Raw genomic sequence first — 17,760 nt, forward strand, 5'->3', positions numbered from 1 at the left:
TAGTCCGAGTGTGGACGACTGGGCCAACACACTGGATGGCTGTGCGGACGTGATGTCAGACGGATCACTGGCAGTTCCCCGGACTTGGACATCCCAAAATGGCACTAAGTTCCATTGCTCTTACAACTATCTAAGTAACTCTCTCTCTAACTCACGCGGGTACATAGACACTTCGCTCTTCCTGAGGTGGTCCACCAGCTGCAGGTGAGCCGGTAGCTAACTGCAAGTGGTTGGTGGACTGAGTTGCTTCCCTGGGAGAAGATGGGTTGATTGACCCTGAAAGCGTTTCGGTCGCGAACGCGTCTGGTAGTGGGGGTGGACGCGAGAATGTGGCGAATTTGGCTCTCCGAGTGGGCTGGGCTACGTTATAGGAGCCATGAGCATAGGCTCGCACATCAAAAGAAGTATCCAAAGCAAGGTGACGCATCAGGTCAGCCAAAAATGTCCCGCGATGGTGCGCTGGGGATCCATCTACTAAAGTTGTCATCTCTACCCAACAGTAAATTCCAAAGGCTTACCTGATGCAAGACGCACTAATCTGGCAACAGAGATTCGGACACCGACTACAGCATCATCTGCAAGTATCGGAATCATGGACCACAGTTGATCATCCCACGGTATTCTCAATGAACTTGATAACAGCGACTCTAGACACGCCGCAAACCTAGAAATAGTCAGCTCAAATGTCAAGAAAACGTAAAACACACACGTCATTCGATGTCGATAGACTTGTGAGACAGCTAGCCTCTCAACATCTGCTCTCAGGTCCGATAGGACTTGTAAATCAGCCATAAACAGATCCCACAGGTAGGGAAGCTAAGGGAACTAGATGAGAAGTGCTGGTGCCAAGTTGTTATAATCACTTGCCGCAGAAAGTGCCGCTTCACGCACAGCGGCAACACTGTCCTCCAAAGCCTGTCTGGCTATATTGCGGAGTAATTTGGGATTGTCTAGGAGCGACGTCGTGGCGAAGCTCTTTAAAGCTTTGGCAATGGCTTTGCGCTCTCGCCAGCCACGAAAGTTGCCTTCTTGCCATACCGCTAATAAGCCGCTGACGACAGATAGTCGAGCAGGTTTTTCTAGCATTGCCACAAGGTCCTGAACACAGTCTAACGCTCGTTCCCGTATTTCTTCTTCGTCGGAGCGGATCGCGACCCACCAGAGCGGTAAAAGGTCTTGTTCAGCAGCTACGCTGCCGATAATCTTTGCCATCTCTCCGAGGCTCGCCGCTAAGGATCGTCTTACACTCGCTTCTGGATTTTCAGCGAGGTCGAGATATGTTGGCCTCAACTCGCCCCATCGAGAAGATCCCAAAGTTAGAGTGACAGCTGGGAAATTAAAGGCGCATATTAATGGTCGTAGCGGATCGGTGAAGAAGGATGTTGAAGGGCTCTGTGGTCTTAATGCGTCCTGGTGAACTGGTCGCCCAAACAAAGACCCAAGAGCTTGTTCCCGATTGTCCGCTGCCTGTTGTCCATCTCTAACACGTTTGTCCTCTCTCCTGCCGAGAAAGAGGTGGACAAGCTCTTGTGGAGGACCATCAGGGTCTTCCCGAAACGTATGTAGCACTTCGCCCAGCGATTCCAATGTGCCAGATCGAACGGGGTGGGACTCGTCCATAGACAACGACAAGATTGTATCGAGAGCAAGCTTCCGCCGATGAGCAGGCTTTAATCTTGATAGCATTGCTGGCAGAGCAAACAATGCCGAATGGCGAACATGCCATTGGGGGTCTTGACGTAAAGTGTCGAATAATGGAACCTAAGTATGAACGATGAACCTTCCGAGGCGACTGCTATAAACTTGGACGGACCAGTGATAATACAACTACCTCATCTGGGACGACCTTGGCCAAGGCCCCAAGAGCGTACGAGGACTCTCGCCTCACCCAGTAAACTGGATCATGACCAACCCGCTGAACTTCTTTCACGAAAGCGTCCTTGGCATAATCATTCAAGCAACCTGCGCGCGAGGTAAAAGAAATGCAGAGCTGTTCTGTCCCTACTCACCGCTCGCAGTGACGGCAGCCATAAGACTCATGCTGGAAAGCCGGCCCATTGCCGCCTGGTCTCCCTCGCCGTCATCGGTCCCCTCCGTTCTCCGCTCATCTGTGCCCGCATCGCTGGCGCTAGATGGCACGTTTGTTTTCGGGCGGGGAGATGCTGTGGTATTCGGACTTCTCGGTGGTACCTCATTGAAAGGTGATCCCGGCGTTCTTGAGGGTCGAGCAGGTTGCTCTATTGGCGGGGAATGTTTTGCGGGGCTGGAAGAAGATGAAGACGAAGACGTGTCCGTTGCCGAAGAAGGAGTTGATGAATTCGAGCTGCCAGGCGAAGGCACTGAATAATCAGGTAACGCTGGGAAGTAAGAGGTCACGAGAGGGGAGGTGGGCGACTGTTTTTCCAGGTTAAAGGAAGTCAGAGCTTGGCTCTGAACTTCCTCTTCAGGAGTGACGACTGTGATGCCTGGGGGAAAGCCATGTTGAACAGGCCAACCGCCTTCCTGACTGATGTTGGCCGAATTCGAGTCGACATCGACGTCATCCTCAGTGTCAAGTCTTCCCATGCCGATGACGACCTGTTCTACCAGCTCGTGTTCAAACATGAGTCGCTCTTCCTTTCCGAATAGGCCAACAACAATTTCCTCTGCATCTTCTGCTGCAGAGTCAGAATCCGAAGAGTCAGAACCAGACAGTGGGGCTGGGGCCGTGGACTGGAGATTGTCGACTTTCCTCATTCTGGTGAGAAGGTTGACAACAGCATATCTTGCACCCCCGCAGACCTTGCTGTTTGGGCTCAGAAGTAGCGTGCCGAGTGTTGGAGTGAATGCTTGGACAGGAATCGTGCTTGTAGATGATGAATAAACCGTTTCCTCGACATTTGGGATGTCGAAAACGACTTGACAGTTCTGGGTATAGACAACGTATCAGAAGGTATCCATGAAAACCGCGGTGCAGCAACTCACAGTAAAAAACCACCAGATGATCGAAACCAACTCGGTCACCAGTGCCTCTTTGACTCGTTCATCTAAAATAACCCATCAAGTCAATGTGATAGCATGGGAGCAAGGCAATGGATAATCACCTTCGTCAATGGCCAGGTATGGGATCAACGGCAGAACAAAGTCAATAGCTTCCTGTGGGGTAACTTGGTCGAGCAAGGAGGGTAGGGCGTGTACGATATATAATCGGTGATGCACTGAAGGACTACGTGCAAAAAGGTAAATCTTTTCGAGAGCTGTAAGGCCTTCGTCGTTGTCGACGAAATCCAGAGGTATTTCGCCAGTAGGAAAAGCATCCTCTACATCAATTTCCGGCTTCGTCGTATTTGGTATGGCGATGTGTAGCTTTGAGGCAACGGCTTCTAAAGGGACACGGTGGGTAGTAGGGGGCGGTGGTATTTCGAGAGCAGGGGATGCGATGGGTGTTGAGGGTGCGGTATGGTAAGCGTCGAGGGCTGGCGACCAGAGAGGGCTGGCCAGAGGATCGTCTGGAGTGATTGGTGGAGAAAGGGCCCCAGGGGGGAACGCGGGAGGTGGTAGGGCAATAAAACGCGGGACATTTGCGTTGGCACTTGAAGGTGGCATTGACGAGAGTTTGACCGCCAAGCAGCTATGATGGAAGACTACACAAGGCTTTGCTGCACATAAACCGCGGCAGTAGCGCGCAACGGAATGTTGTTTGGAGGGCCACCAACTGCGCCGAGTCCGACAACAGGTCAAGGCAAACTTGAAGAGTTTGTTGATGACGTCATGATGTCACGTCCATAACTGTCTACGACTATTGACACATCTTCGTTTTCGACTGCACTAATATGTTCTAACAACGCGATCTAGACTCTCGGCAAAGTACTTGATGTTGTGGGAATTCAAGCCAGCCATCGAGATGCGTCCGTTGGCTGTGAGATAGATATGAGCATCATCGATGAGAGCTTTGCTTTGAGCAGGAGTGATCCCAGTGAAACTACGTTGATCAGCCTCCAGTTGTGGGAAAGTGAAGAAAAAGTGCATACCTAAACATCCCAATCTGGTTCACGATATGTTTCCAATCGCCTGGAGTGTGGAGCTCTTCAGTAAGCAAACGGAAAAGTTCTTTGCGCATGTCAATAATACGGTTGGCCATGGTCGCAATGTCGCGTTTCCACATCTCAAACATATTGGGGTTATTGAGGATCAAGGAAACCTTTATTGGAAGTTAGTATGGGCTTTTTTGTAGGGAAAAGACTAAGAAATACGATGCGAGCTCCGTGTGTCGGAGGATTGCTGATTTCGCTACGCTGGAGAACAGAGAGCTGGCTCTTGACCCGAGTTGCTGCCTCTTTGCTCGTGGAAACAACATGGAGAGCACCAACTCGCTCGCCATACAGACCAGCATTCTTGGCAAAACTCTGAAGGAGGACATCATCAAGGGGCCGCAAGAATAATACGGAAGCATACCTGGCATATCAAGAGAGACACGCCTTTTTCGACGAAGAAGCGGACTGCACGTGCATCGTTGTCAAGGTCGCCACTGGCAAAACCCTGGTAAGCACAATCCAAGAATGCAAAATGTTTCTTGGCAAGGAAAACATCAGCGATTGTTGCCCATTGCTCCGGTGTGGGGTCAACACCAGTGGGATTGTGGGCACAAGCATGCAACAAAAAGACCGAGCGTTCCGGGGCATTCTTCAGCGCGCCAACAAAGCCTTCGAAATCCAAACCGATTGTCTTCGGGTCGTAGTAAGGGTAATCCACGGGGGCGATGTCGACATTTTTGAAAATTGCTTGGTGGTTTGCTGTGAGATCAGATTAGGTTTACTTGTTCGTTCAGACAAGGGAGCGCACCCCAAGTAGGATTACTGAGCCAAACTTTCTTCTCCGCGGAACCCCACTGGTAGAAACGGGAAAGGAAGAGGGCACCGAGATGGTTCGCGCCAGTACCGGAGATAGTCTGAACACTAGAAACCCGGTTTTCGGCAATCGCCGGCGAGTCGGACCCGAGAATGAGTTTGGCAGCAGCAGCAGTAAATTCTGGCAATCCGGTAATCGGCAAGTACTCATGATCAAGAGACTCGTCTTGCAAAAGAATACGAGTTGCCTGGATGGCCAATAAGGACCAAACAATGATCGATGAATCAAGCACACACCTCTTTGACGACAGGCAAAACCCACGGCTTGCTATTGTCATCCCGATATGCGCCGACGCCCAGGTTGATCTTCTTTCCGAAGGTGTCCTCTTTGTAGGCAGCAGTCAGCTTGAAGATGCTAAAGATGCCAAATTTAGCGGTCTTGGTTCAACTCGATGAGATGCCAAACCTGTCTGGCGGGGCCAGAGGGACGCTTTGCCATTGCTCTGGTATCCTGTTCTAGCGTTGAATGTGAGCAAAGGCAGCACTTGCCTGCGGTCGTTCCAGCCATATGTTGAGTTACTTGGCGAACTCTGTTGGCCATAGTGCGATGTACAGAGAAAAGGTCAAAGAGGAGGAGAAAGGAGGAAGAGAGTGAGCGGTGTTTACTTGGGATGTCATCGAGCACAACTTTACCTTGATAAAGAGCCGGAAGAAAATCAGCTGAAATGCCAAATGGTGGTGACTTGCGCGTCACTCCGGCTTACGAGAACGCAAAGTGGGGTTCCGTTGTGGTGTCTCAAGAGAAATATTAATTATCGGAAGTGTACAGTGCTAACAGAGTCCTGGGATGATAGGTGTGGTGTTATAGTCATGCAGAATTAATGGGCGTGGGGGGCGTAGTAGAATGGCTTAAACAGTGGCAAGCTTTGCCGTGACGGTTCGCTCTCCCTCTAAACGAGCCTTGTTCCGCTCAAAGGCTTGTTGACGGCAGTCTTGAAGGTTCGAGCATTGGTGTTGCTCAGGCATTCGGTGCTAAGAAATGACGTTCAGTTGAGAACGGGTTCGAGGATAAGCTGCGGACTCACCTCTCCACAGAATTTGCCTCGGCACATAGCACACTCCCCGATAATACGAAGGGCTGCTGCTTGACATTGGTGGGTGCCCTCTTCGGTCGCATTGTGGAACTCGCAACGTTTCTTGGCAGGCATGGTTGTTGCTACTATGAATAAGTACGGCGATAGAGACTCGCAGGCCAGCGACGCACTAAATTGGTAGAGCTGAATGGGCGGATGACAACGCGGAGTGGCTCGAGCAAAGGGAGGAGGCACGAGGTGGAGTGGTGGCAAAGAGTAAGGACGCGTAAGCCCTGTAACGCTGTTACGATCCGGATTCTATCGGTTTCCACTCAATTCGACTGCGCCGCCATTCGTCAACGAGTGTCGCATTAAAAAGGTATCCGCGTAAAGTTGCACAATAAATACGAAACATGTCCAAAACGGTAGATAATGCAGAGAAACTCTTCACTTCTTCTTGGAGTTGTCGACTTGATTTTTGACCACAATCCCAACGACGACACCAATAATGATCAGGAGGACCAAACAAATCCAGAAGCAGATCCAACGCTTGCGACGAGCTCCTCTGGCGGACTCGACGGCCTTTTCCGTGTATTGCAGTCTAGATTCGGTCAGTCGGACGTAAAGAGGTGATGAGAACACAGGCGTCTTACCCGGCTTCCGTATCCTTTTCAACAGCTGCAGCTTGGGTCTCAATAACATTGATGGTCTCTTCTTGTTGCTCAACAAGCACACTCATCTTGAACTAGATTCAGGCCAAGAAACAAGTAAATCACCCAACGCACATCATTGAAGAGTTGGGCCAACTCTCCGAGTGTTCTTTCTATTCGCTTGATGTCTTCGTGACGCTCTTGGACTTCGCGATAGGCAGCTCGAGATTCGCCGTAACGGTTAGAGTTGAGGAGCTACATGTTGTCAGAGTAGAGAAAAAAACATCAGAAAAATGCTCACAGCTTGGCTGAATATTTGTCCTCCGCTGTCGTCGTTGACAACGGCACGGACTTCTTCAGGTGAAGCATCGGGTTTCACTATGGAGGATCGTCACTGAGCTCACGAGACATACCATGTGGACCCACCAATTTTGAACTGACGCTCCATGCGTTGTTTATATTTTGTGCGATATTGTTGCTCTACAGTCTGATAGGTCTGAATTGCTTCTACAAACTTGGACTTGACGAGTGCAGTCTTTGAGACGTTGAGCGGGAGAGAGTAAGGAGAGAGTTGAAAGACCCGCCTGTTGCTTGCGAATTTGCCCATCACGACCAGAACCACCTTGTTTCTCCAATGCCTTGATGCGGCGCTTGAGAGTAGCACTGAGGGCGCTGGTTTCTTCGACAAGGTCATCCAGAGCGGCAGCATTACGTTGAGCCGCATTGTCATCAGTGTTGTTAAGCGACCGTGAATGAAGGTCGCCAATGCGTTGAACGTTATCGTTGAATGTGCGGATACTGTCCTGAAGAGAGGAAATCTATGACCCAGTGGTTAGTTTGACAGCTAAAATGGGGTAGAAACAGCCGTGCCTCGGTGTAGAAAGCCGACATGCTATCCCCACCGCTGGTAGCGTTCATGGGTGTTCCATATGATTGAGCAGAGTTGTCGCGGACATCTGACATTTCATAGGCACGGTCGTCTTGTTGAGCGTAGGGGTTTGGAGCTCTGCGGGATTGGTAGCCTCCACCCCCAGCCCCACCGCCACCGCCACCACCTCCAGAAGCTTGCGTAGGGTACGAGTTACTGAGGAGAACACGCAAATCAGCCTTCAAGCGACAAGCCAACGGTCAACATACGAGCCAGTGTTTCCACCCTGTTGGGCCTGAAAAAAATAGGGTCAGACAACAACAGACTGGGGGACGACGAGTAAAAACACACCCTCATAGCTGCTAGTCTGTCTCTAGCCATGGTGTAACGAGATTAAGGAGAGAGTGAAGGGTTCAAATATGGTAGAGCAGAAGAAGGTGGGACGAGGAAGGCGGTGATGGAGCCGCCATCATCAATGATCCACTCAGCACAGCTCACAAACGAAACTTGATTATGATTCAACTTGATATCCGGATTTTGTCCGCTTTGTTTCGCTAATCGACATTTTTTTACTATCGCAAGAATAACACTAGGCATGATGTTATTCACTGAAGGACCGCCCGTAGCACGGAAATTTGTCGAGAGACCATTTCTTTGCTGGTCCCACCAATAGCCGCTCGGCGCTCCACACTTGCCTCAAAGTCAAATACCTGATGCACGTCTGGCCCAAAATTGGCATTCAGACTTTGGAAGTCTGCGAGACTGAGTTCATTGATCTGACACTTGCGAGACTCCGCAAGTGCCACGGCCCGCCCCGATATGTGGTGTGTCTCGCGGAAAGGGATCTGAAAGTTGGTTCAGGGAATTGAAGTATGTGAAACTCTCTGAACTGACGCCTTTTCTGACGAGATAGTCTGCGAGATCTGTAGCGAGAACATCCATTGTCAGTGCTTTTGCCATCTTATCAGCATGTACCTAGTGCAAAAATTCAGCCCTGACATCAGAAACAAAATGGACCAACAAACATCCATCGTGGCGATCACCCCTTCTGCAATTTGGAGAGACGCAGAAACATTATCTACCGCGTCAAACAGCGGCTCCTTATCCTCCTGAAGGTCTTTGTTGTAGGTCGAAGGTAAGCCTTTCAGTGTCATTAGAAACCCAGCCATCTGTAATTATTGTAGCTCGTGGTTGTTTGATCAACAGAGACTCACATTACCGAAAATACGGCCCGTCTTTCCCCTCAAGAGCTCGAGTGAATCTGGGTTCTTTTTTTGCGGCATAATACTCGACCCAGTTCTGACAAGAGGTCAACCGGGAATAACGCGACACAGAAGAATAGCCATACGTATACGCGTCGCTCAATGTTACAAACCCAAACTCGGCTGTAGAGTATATGATGAGGTCTTCTGCCATGCGACTAATGTGGGTCATGCTTAAACTCGCCCACATGAGGAACTCGACGATGAAGTCGCGATCACCGACTCCCCACATACTATTTTCAGCGATGGAGGCAAATCCAAGCTCTTTGGCCAAGAATTCACGGTCGACTAAGAAGGGGTTGCCTGCCAATGCTCCAGAACCTAGAGGCAAGACGGAGATTCGTGGAATTAGTTGCTGAAGTCTTTCAAGATCGTATCGAAACGATGTTGCGTGTGACAGAAGGAGATGAGACCATCGAATAGGCTGGCCACGCTAGTAATGGCTTGTGTGTCTAGTGGTTGATGGACTTGAATCGACGCTTACCTGGAGATGTGTGTATCCAGGTAGAAGGTAGTCTTTCTCGTGATCGGCCCTATCCACAATGACGCGTAGCAGACCCTTGACGCTTTTTTCAATATCATAAACTTGTTCGAGCAGCCATAACCGCATGTCTGTCGCCACTTGATCATTGCGAGACCTTCCAGTATGGAGTTTGCCACCAAGAGGACCGATGAGCTCGCTGAGGCGCCGTTCGTTGGCAGTATGGATGTCTTCATCGTCTGGGTGCACTTGAAATACTCCGTCAACCCATTCTTTGCCGACTTGAACAAGTCCTTCAGTAAGTTTTGTTTCTTCCTGTTGAGTGATGATTCCAACACGCGTCAACGCTTTCGCATATGCGACAGAGCCTTTTATGTCAGCCGCGTGCATGCGTTGGTCGTATCGCAGAGATTGGTTGAATTCATGCATTCTAATCATGATTGAGTCGTGGTCTAGCAAGCAGTACAGTAAACGTTAGACTTTGGATCAGTTTTACCAGTGAAACGACCGCCCCATAGCTTTTGCTTGGACGCGTCGTTTGTCAGCGGTGTGGCCATTGAAGGTTAGTTGGGAGAGTTAACCAGTCGAGTCAAATCAAGGGAAGAAACGAAAATCTTTTCTCACGTGAGCCTGAATTGCTTCCTTCTCTTCCTCAGTCTCGGCAGTTCAATTGTTTTTTTTTATTTACACTAGTTCTGCCCCCTCTACTTGTGCAACGCGTTTAGCACGTAAAACGACGCGCAGGCGACCAATCCAGCGCCAGCATAAATCCGAATGCGTATGTCAAGCGGCGAAAGTGTGAGGAATGGATAAGGGACTGAAGGAAATGGTGAGTAAAGACTTCACTATGGGTTTGGCATACTGACAGGTATTGTTGTGTTTAGCACACAATTCAACCCACCACCCATACCACACAGTGCAGACCAGAGACAAGAATGGGGCGGTATATAGCATTGCACTTCGACCAAACTTGGGTTCAAACCAGAAGAAATCTGCCAACAACGAGAGGCAGGGTACCAGGTGAAGACAAACGTCGATGCGAAGGGGAATCATAACGGCTTCAAGTGACTCTGATGGCATAGCTTGGAGGATGAGATGGGGGAAAGCGAGGAGCAACGTCCAATAAATCGTCGACACGATGGTAGCAACGGGTGTCGAAAGCATTAATAGCCCGCGTTTTACTGCGCGCACTCCTGAAGGGAGTCAGTCCCGAAACTCACTATAGGTTTTCCTACTTCACCTGGGATGGAGGGGAATACGTCTTCCACCGCGCCAATCGTCATGGTTGCCCATGCAATAACGAGACTGCTCTCTTCTGAATTCTGTTCTATTCACCAGCAACGAAACTCACCCCTGGATGGTCAAGAATTGGAGATGACCTCCGTACTGCGTTGATATCCACTCATTTATCTTGAGCGAATGCAAGCTGACTAAACGTCAGAGCCGTTTTATGCTAGCGGGTTGACCAACGAGTTGTATCCATAAGCCATAGCGCTAGCTGCACTCACATGCAATGCGAACGATGTGCCTTTCATGACGGGAAGAGGAATAGTGCAGTTTGGTCAATCTCGTTCAGTCATCATCATTATAGGAGCTTTCTCCATCGCCTCCATAAAAATATACTCCATCCAACAGCAGAAGCTTGTAACAAACCAGACACCTTGAAAGTAGTTGTAAAGCATTGCTTCCCAGCACACACACCACCACTTGGGGTTTGAGCTTCCGCCATGAACGCGTAAAAATAGGAAAAGATGGTTGTGCCAATGAGCGGAGCGTAGACGATAAACCCAAAGTTTCGACCTTGGTTTGCTGCGCCCCATACGGATGCTATGACGCTTGGACTGTTGTGGAATGTTAATAAAAGCGTCTATGGGATCCAGTTACTAACAGCACCGTAAAAGTTGCTCCATAAGCAACCCCCGTCCCAATACTGCCATATAAATGAGCCAGAGATGAGGCGAGTGCTCATGACAAACCTCAGGAGCCAAATGTCTGTCTGCGAATGAGCGATAAATATTAACCAAAGAGCAGATGCTGCAAGAATCGCCGCTGGCAAGACAAGAAAAACAGCGCGACTAATATAGTGTCGCCGCATTACTTCTGTGTTCCGCACGGGAGATACGAAGTCAGCGAAGGGGCCAACGATCAGTCGAGTGCCTGTGTTGAAAATGGACAATATTTTCACTTGAAGGGCTACTGCATCGGTTGGTGCCATGCGACCGGAAGGTAGCGCAAGGACAATGGTGCCGATGTTGGAGATGATCATTTCACACTGTTGACATCAGTTTGAGCACAAAATGAGGCATAAGACTTACTGGACCAAGTGTCACCATGAGGATAAAAAACAGGATCCAGAAATTCCAGTCTTGCAATAGTGCAAATATCCCATCAGATTCTGGTGCTGCTGGTCGAACACGAGGTATCAATGGTGTCGTCTCACTGTCAGTTGAGTCTGAGTTTTCGCTTTCCGTCGCCGGAGATGGCATTTCAAGACTCAAGGAAAGACTCCAAGCACCGAAAAGAAGAACTGTCCCTGTAATCAGAGCGAGAAACTCCATAAACTCTACTAATTTAAGTGATTTATTCGCTGTGGTGAAGAAGTTGGCTGCGATGCTCGAGAGCAAGAGGGGTGAAAGTCCGAACAGTGCCATAACAGTGCCAGCGGCGGCGCCAGGATATCGAGGAAACATCCGTGTCGCAGAGAAAAGAGAGGAGAAGTAGCTGTAATTGTGAGTTGGAACTTGGCCCGCGACTTTTCAGGTTAATGACGATTTGACATACGCAAAGACGGTTGCAAATCCCGCGAGTGCAAAGCATGATACCAGCAGATAAACAGATGTTTGAGGTTCTCGAGAGTCACTCGAGAGAAGAGCATCGACCAGGAACGAGAATGAGCCAAACGCAAAAGCAAAGAGGACAGAAGCGATCAATGAACACAACCACGGACCATGTCGGTCGATTAAACTTCCAACCAAAGGAGTAAGAGGATATTGACCAGCCATACCCCTTGATTTTCTTAGTTGGGCGATGATGCAGATAGAGCATAAGTTACGCAAGCACGATAGTGGTGAGTTGGGGTTGTGTGAGGTGCGATTTGAGGACCGGAGAAATGAGCGGGAATGTGAACACCCCGCCAGCCAAAAGCCTATCAATGTTGCTTATTTGCACAGAGGAAGAGGGTTTTATAGAGAACGGACACATTAGCGGCGATGGAAAGGCAAGCTAATCCCTTGCTTGCCAATGTCATGGTCGTTCAAGCTAAATCGGGCACGTGATCGTAGAGCTTGATGGCGCTGATGGCCGCGGCATCATGGAATGGACAATTGTCCATTGACCACAATGGGAGAAAGTATAAAGGTAAGAAGGACATGGCAATCTTGCCACATTGCTCTCTGGCAGAGTCTACGACATTTTCACGACCACCATGCCTTTCTCCCCTGCTTTCCTTCGGATACGCGCAATCGCATTCTGTGCGTTCAGTTACTTTATATCCTTCCTAGCGCTCACTTGGACATGCAGCCCTAATCATTCTCATCTCGCTTGTCTGGGTCTCTCTGCTTTCCGTATATGTGTCTATGAAATGGGAGATGATTGAATCCACCGAACGTAGGTTACCACCATCTCTCGTCGCATTTCTACTCACCCATCGGATAGGCTCCTTGCTCGCCGTAATGCTCCTCGTCGATGCTGCCACCCCCATTGTGCTTTTAATTCTCTTAATTCTGGTTTTTCGTCCGTGGCTCGATGCGGCAAGGTTTTTGTTCTTGACTTTGGCTCAGTTCGGTAGTGGCAATCCGTTTGCAAGTCGGTGCTGAGGACTAATCATCACTCTAGGTATAGCAGGAGCCTTTGCATACTGGTTTCCAAAGCTCAAGTGCCCCAATACCTGTTAGTATTCCGTCCACATGCTCTTTGTTCAAGGTGTTGAGTTTCGACCAGCGGCGGATGCCCAAAGTGTCTGCGAGATGGTCAACATGTTCGTACTTATGGCCAGCTGGGTTATTCCTGCTCTTCGTGAGTGTATAACCGCTCTGTCCTACTGCCGTCTCGAGCTTGACTTTCTAGTCGTCACCTATGCTGGTGGTCTCGCCTATGCCATGTTTTGCGAGTCCCGTCGACCACCCCAATTGATGATGGAGAGGGAATCCATAATTCCTGTTATGCGACCACCCAACTCCCGAACTGTGTCATATTCAACGACAAGTTCTACTCGCGACTCGGCAGAAAATCAGCGCAAGCATATCTCTGGTCTCACAACTCTTCGAAGTAGCACACAAAGCTTAGCTATGCCTCCTCCCATATACTTCCGTCCTCAGCAACCACATCAAATGTAGCAATAGATCAATGTGTAGTGTGTACTTACTTTAGCCTGTACTTGACTAGTTGTTTTCCAGCCAGTGTGTGACATCACTTCCAACTCTCTTGCCATACCCGTCAAATATCCTTATACCCTTCACGACCGTTCACTCCCAAGATAATTACGCCCCATTATACGAGAAAGGCGTGCGCCGAAACCAACAGAAATGTCTGCGACAACCTGGAACTCGGCCTCGGTGAAAACGTTGCTCCGTCGAGCTGCGCAAACTATCGGCATTCTCCAGGAGAGAAAGGATTCCCAAGCAGCAGTTGTAAGGAGGGATGTGGCAACTCTGTTGTCTCGACGGGATGTAGTCTTGGCAAGAGCGAAAGCCCAGAATCTAATGCTGGATGAATGTGCGTCAACAGAGTCCATTTTGTCAGGTTCAACCAACTAACTATCGGACCCCCAGTTAATGCGGACCTGCTAGAAAACCTCGAAATGCAACTCGGGATATTGCTTGAACATTTCTCGGAGCTGGAACAAGGCTTCGTCAATAGTCCAGTTGTTGTTGAAGCAGTCTCGACGCTTATATTTGCAGGTGCATCGCAGCCGGACTGTCGAGGTACCCCTGCTTTGCACCATATATATTCAAACTAACTCAGACTCAGAACTAATAAGTGTCCGTGAGCTGCTCATTCAAAGACTGGGACCAGATTTTGCCCGTTCGGCTATCTCCAACCGCGACAACCATGTTTCCGCTCGTGTTAGTCCCAACTGTTATGCAAGCCAAGTAGTAACTAAAGCTTAGACCAGGTTGTTCATGCCATGAATGCTCCTCCGCCTACTGCTGCGGGTCTTGACATGTTTATGCTTGAAATCGCCAAGACGTACAATGTTGCCTGGATGCCTGAACCACGTCGGCAGGACATGTTTGTTCTCTTTTTGACGGGCTTACTTCAGTGCTCAATACCATCGTAGCGTCAGGTCTATATCTGAAATACTAAATCCCGACACCCCTCCCGCCGTAGACATAAATCAACTCCGTCTGTTGTGCGCTCGCGGTATACCAGATGATCCTCCCTGGCTCAGACCACGGTTATGGCGGTTTGTTTGCACCATTCACCATTTGAAATTCTCTCACACAGCGAAGATTGTTTCTCAACACTCTGCCAGTACTCAAGTCAACCTGGGGGCGTGAAGCACATCAACAACGGCTAAGCTACTATGTTAGTTATGTGCTGTGTCGTGCTTTCTTGAATCTGAAATCGCTCCCAGGATCTCGTTCGACGCGTACTGAAGCCATTTTCCGAATTACCCGACCCTACCCTTCCTCTGTCACCATTGGACACTTCGTTGCTCGGTGTCTCCCGGCAAATTGCACGAATACCCAGTAATCTATGTGGGGGCCTTGATGCAGAGCCTGATCACAGTCCTCTTTGCCCATTGGATGAGAAAGCAGCGGAGGACATCAAGATTACGTATGCTGACATTTTGGACACTCGACTGCAAGCTATCCATGCCCTGACTTCGCAACCCTCATCTTCAATTCCGGAAATTCGACTCGAAGCTGATGCCCCTTCATCTCCCCCTCCAACATCCTTATCTGAACGGCGACCAGTTGCTCCGTCAATCACATTGTTAACCTCGCAGACCGGCATTGTTGGCGATATGCACCCAAGGCACACCTCTGCCTTGTCTCGTATTCTGTACCTCCACTCCACCATCAATCCCGGGAACCTTTCCCCTCATATTCCAGCCCTGCTTGTCCCACTTTATGTGGTGCTGAATCAGGAGATAGAGGTAGAAGAGCTCTCGCATGTCGAAGGTATTTAAAGTGCGGATTAATTTGGCACTGCACTCATTCTCTCACAGCGGACACGTTCTGGTTGTTCGAGGCTATGATCGGAGAGTTTGCCGAATTGGAAGAGGAGGATGGCGGTAGTATCTGGATGAGGAAACTGGGAGAAAGGTTGTCGTGGGCTGACAGTGAACTTTCTGAAAGCCTGGTATGTTTTCCGTTTGTCAATATAAGTTCTAACGTTTTTACGCTCACCAGCAAGTTAAGGGACTTGATCCAAGCCTTCCGCATTACTCCTAGTGAGCCTCTATACGTTTGCTCTGCTTCAATCTCACAACTTTTCCCAGTCGTTGGATGGCCCCATTACTAACTCAAACGCTCCCGTTGTCATCAGTGCTAGTCGTCTGGGACGCCTTGTTTTCTTGCGCAATGAGAGAAAGAAGTAACTCACCCAAGTTGGAGTATCTGCTTGATATTTGTACTGCTATGCTCATTCGAGCACGAGCAGCTCTCTTCCGGTTCGTATTTCTCTTCTTCCTATTTGTGATGCCTACTCTCCGCCAGGTTGGGTAAAGGCGGACATCGGTCGCCGAGTTTGTGGGGTGATGAGAGCAATACCATCCCTCCGCCATCACCATTACGTGCTTGGGAGTTCGGGGATGCGTTCATGGAAGGCATGACTTTGCTGCAGCAATACCCTCTGGAAGCCGCAGGAGGAGTAGATCGATTACTGCAAACTGCATCTGATCTTGCATATCGTCGCATGGAAGAGTCGAAGAATGCCACACCAGCAAATGTCTCTCTCGGAGAGCGGCTTCGGACAACCATGTGGCGAGGATTCACCAACCAGCTGTCTCCCGAACCCCCCTCCCCAGAAGAGTCTGACGACACACGTGATGAGGAGTATCTTAGCAAGACGGAAGATGAAGAGACGACTGCTGACGAGTCTCCAGCTGCTTCTGGTCTTGGTGCTCGTTTGGCCAACACTGTGTGGAGAGGTATCACGAATAAAAGCTCAATGGAACCTCCGCCAACTCCAATATCTCCCATGATGCCACCGTCTCCGATTGGATCTCCGTGGCCTTCAAGTAAAGAGCCTGCTTCACCACCTGAAACTCCAGTGGCAACTACTTTGTGGAATTATGCAGAGAAATTAAAGGACTCCGATGCCGCGGCTAGATTTTCTAAAGTCAGCTCTAACTGGCGAGCAAGAGCCATGTTGGGTAGCTGGGTTGGCCGTTCCCCAAATAGCACCCAAAGCACACCTCAAAATAGTCCTCCCACGCAGAGTCTGAGTTCTCCAGAATTTGGATACCCTCGTCGATTAGAGGACGGTCGCCATGCCTCACTCCCTATCATGGGTGCGACAGAAAACTATTCTCCACCCGCCCGCCCAGCCTTCTTTCGCCCTCCACGTGATAGTTTCATTGGGCCGCCGTCTCCTCGCCCAAGCTCTCCTCCGACAAGTCCACCATGGTCCCCCCAATCGGAAGGTGGTTTCCTGAGCCGGACACGTAATCTACAAGAGTCTTTATCGGCTCTGACACGAAAAACTCCTGAACCAGCGCCCAAATCCGGGCCCCGACCATTATTACTCAATTCTTCGTCTCTGGTTGCGACAACACCTCGTCCTCAGCACCAGAGTCGACAGGAGTCTATTTCAGAGGCAACGCAACTACTAGCAGACCCCCAGTGGCAGCATATACCGAGAGGAATGGGACACAGCTTGCGGCAAGATTCTATCTCTCAGTCATCGACTTCATCTTTGTCTCCGTTGGATGTAAATGGTCGTGGTTGGAAGGCATCGAAAGCAGAGTTGAATCAATTGAACCCAGATGTGAACATCCCCAGTCGGCGTGTCGCATTAAATCGACGGTCAATATCTCCCATGGCGCCAATATCAAGAATCCGTCCAACATCAAACGGGAGTTCCCCAGATAGAATATTACTTAGCCCCTCAGCCCCCGCTCCAGAAACTGATTCAGACACAACTGAGTCGGTCAAACTCCCCCCAAACAAACTCGGTTTGACCCTCCAGCAATCGGAAGACACCACAGATTCGGAACGACCCGTCGTCAGCCCCATAATCAGTCCCCGGTTACGCTCAAAACGATATGGCTCCCGCCCTGCGAATATCCGTACCGAAGATCTTGCTCTCGCAAAAACCATAGTCGACCAACGACCCAGTCCTCAGACACTTAATGTGGAGTGGCCAGAACAAAATGAAACCACAGTTACAACACCCAAAGCAACCACATTCGAGCATGGTTCTCCCATATCTCCTGGTCGTAACAGGAAAATGTCGGGTGATGGTCAAGAGCCTCGAGTGCGCAAGATTTCTGGTGGTCAACGTGCGAGAAAAACTTCAACTGGGACTATCAGAGCAACAAATCGCGCCAAAAGAGAAAGCGCGGCAGAGGAAGGAGATGATGAAGGAGGCTACGACGAGCTGCTTAGTGCCTACGAGAGTGAGGATGGGGTGTATTAACTTATTTCCAAGGA

The 17,760-nt window shown here is 49.7% G+C and overlaps 6 protein-coding genes across 6 annotated transcripts; 1 reads left to right on the top strand and 5 right to left on the bottom strand.

The window, feature by feature from the left end:
• Positions 1 to 151: 151 nt before the first annotated feature.
• On the bottom strand, positions 152 to 3,729 carry MIND_01040600 (uncharacterized protein; the record flags this gene model as incomplete). Its single annotated transcript, XM_037366994.1, has 8 exons — positions 3,084 to 3,729; positions 2,965 to 3,026; positions 2,010 to 2,907; positions 1,814 to 1,962; positions 868 to 1,761; positions 710 to 816; positions 519 to 664; positions 152 to 471 (listed from the first exon to the last, which is right to left on the bottom strand). Exons 1-8 carry the CDS (start codon positions 3,583 to 3,585, stop codon positions 152 to 154), a joined length of 3,078 nt encoding a protein of 1,025 aa, XP_037216388.1. The 5' UTR covers positions 3,586 to 3,729.
• A 78-nt stretch (positions 3,730 to 3,807) lies between these two features.
• MIND_01040700 (Aspartate aminotransferase) lies at positions 3,808 to 5,427 on the bottom strand (the record flags this gene model as incomplete). The annotated part of the gene is made up of 8 exons (XM_037366995.1): positions 3,808 to 3,961; positions 4,011 to 4,180; positions 4,233 to 4,385; positions 4,435 to 4,772; positions 4,822 to 5,074; positions 5,124 to 5,241; positions 5,293 to 5,329; positions 5,376 to 5,427. The coding sequence occupies 8 exons, from the start codon at positions 5,425 to 5,427 to the stop codon at positions 3,808 to 3,810; spliced, it is 1,275 nt and encodes a 424-aa protein (XP_037216389.1).
• Positions 5,428 to 5,735: 308 nt separating this feature from the next.
• Positions 5,736 to 7,798, bottom strand: MIND_01040800 (Aspartate aminotransferase; the record flags this gene model as incomplete). Its single annotated transcript, XM_037366996.1, has 11 exons — positions 5,736 to 5,858; positions 5,912 to 6,042; positions 6,091 to 6,200; positions 6,351 to 6,500; positions 6,553 to 6,638; positions 6,685 to 6,804; positions 6,851 to 6,927; positions 6,976 to 7,367; positions 7,412 to 7,633; positions 7,687 to 7,712; positions 7,769 to 7,798. 11 exons carry the CDS (start codon positions 7,796 to 7,798, stop codon positions 5,736 to 5,738), a joined length of 1,467 nt encoding a protein of 488 aa, XP_037216390.1.
• Positions 7,799 to 8,022: 224 nt separating this feature from the next.
• Positions 8,023 to 9,717, bottom strand: MIND_01040900 (Argininosuccinate lyase; the record flags this gene model as incomplete). Its single annotated transcript, XM_037366997.1, has 7 exons — positions 8,023 to 8,262; positions 8,312 to 8,392; positions 8,443 to 8,586; positions 8,632 to 8,716; positions 8,766 to 9,112; positions 9,164 to 9,590; positions 9,641 to 9,717. 7 exons carry the CDS (start codon positions 9,715 to 9,717, stop codon positions 8,023 to 8,025), a joined length of 1,401 nt encoding a protein of 466 aa, XP_037216391.1.
• A 147-nt stretch (positions 9,718 to 9,864) lies between these two features.
• MIND_01041000 (MFS general substrate transporter) lies at positions 9,865 to 10,695 on the bottom strand (the record flags this gene model as incomplete). Its single annotated transcript, XM_037366998.1, has 5 exons — positions 9,865 to 9,977; positions 10,027 to 10,353; positions 10,401 to 10,465; positions 10,512 to 10,586; positions 10,631 to 10,695. 5 exons carry the CDS (start codon positions 10,693 to 10,695, stop codon positions 9,865 to 9,867), a joined length of 645 nt encoding a protein of 214 aa, XP_037216392.1.
• A 2,988-nt stretch (positions 10,696 to 13,683) lies between these two features.
• Positions 13,684 to 17,746, top strand: MIND_01041200 (DUF292-domain-containing protein; the record flags this gene model as incomplete). The annotated part of the gene is made up of 11 exons (XM_037366999.1): positions 13,684 to 13,873; positions 13,930 to 14,082; positions 14,129 to 14,223; positions 14,274 to 14,389; positions 14,439 to 14,564; positions 14,611 to 14,686; positions 14,736 to 15,285; positions 15,333 to 15,466; positions 15,517 to 15,557; positions 15,606 to 15,776; positions 15,823 to 17,746. The coding sequence occupies 11 exons, from the start codon at positions 13,684 to 13,686 to the stop codon at positions 17,744 to 17,746; spliced, it is 3,576 nt and encodes a 1,191-aa protein (XP_037216393.1).
• Between the last annotated feature and the right edge of the window lie 14 nt (positions 17,747 to 17,760).

This window comes from Mycena indigotica (genome assembly GCF_014461135.1).
Source record: "Mycena indigotica strain 171206Taipei chromosome Unknown Mind.scaff0009, whole genome shotgun sequence".
NCBI classification, from domain to species: domain Eukaryota; kingdom Fungi; phylum Basidiomycota; class Agaricomycetes; order Agaricales; family Mycenaceae; genus Mycena; species Mycena indigotica.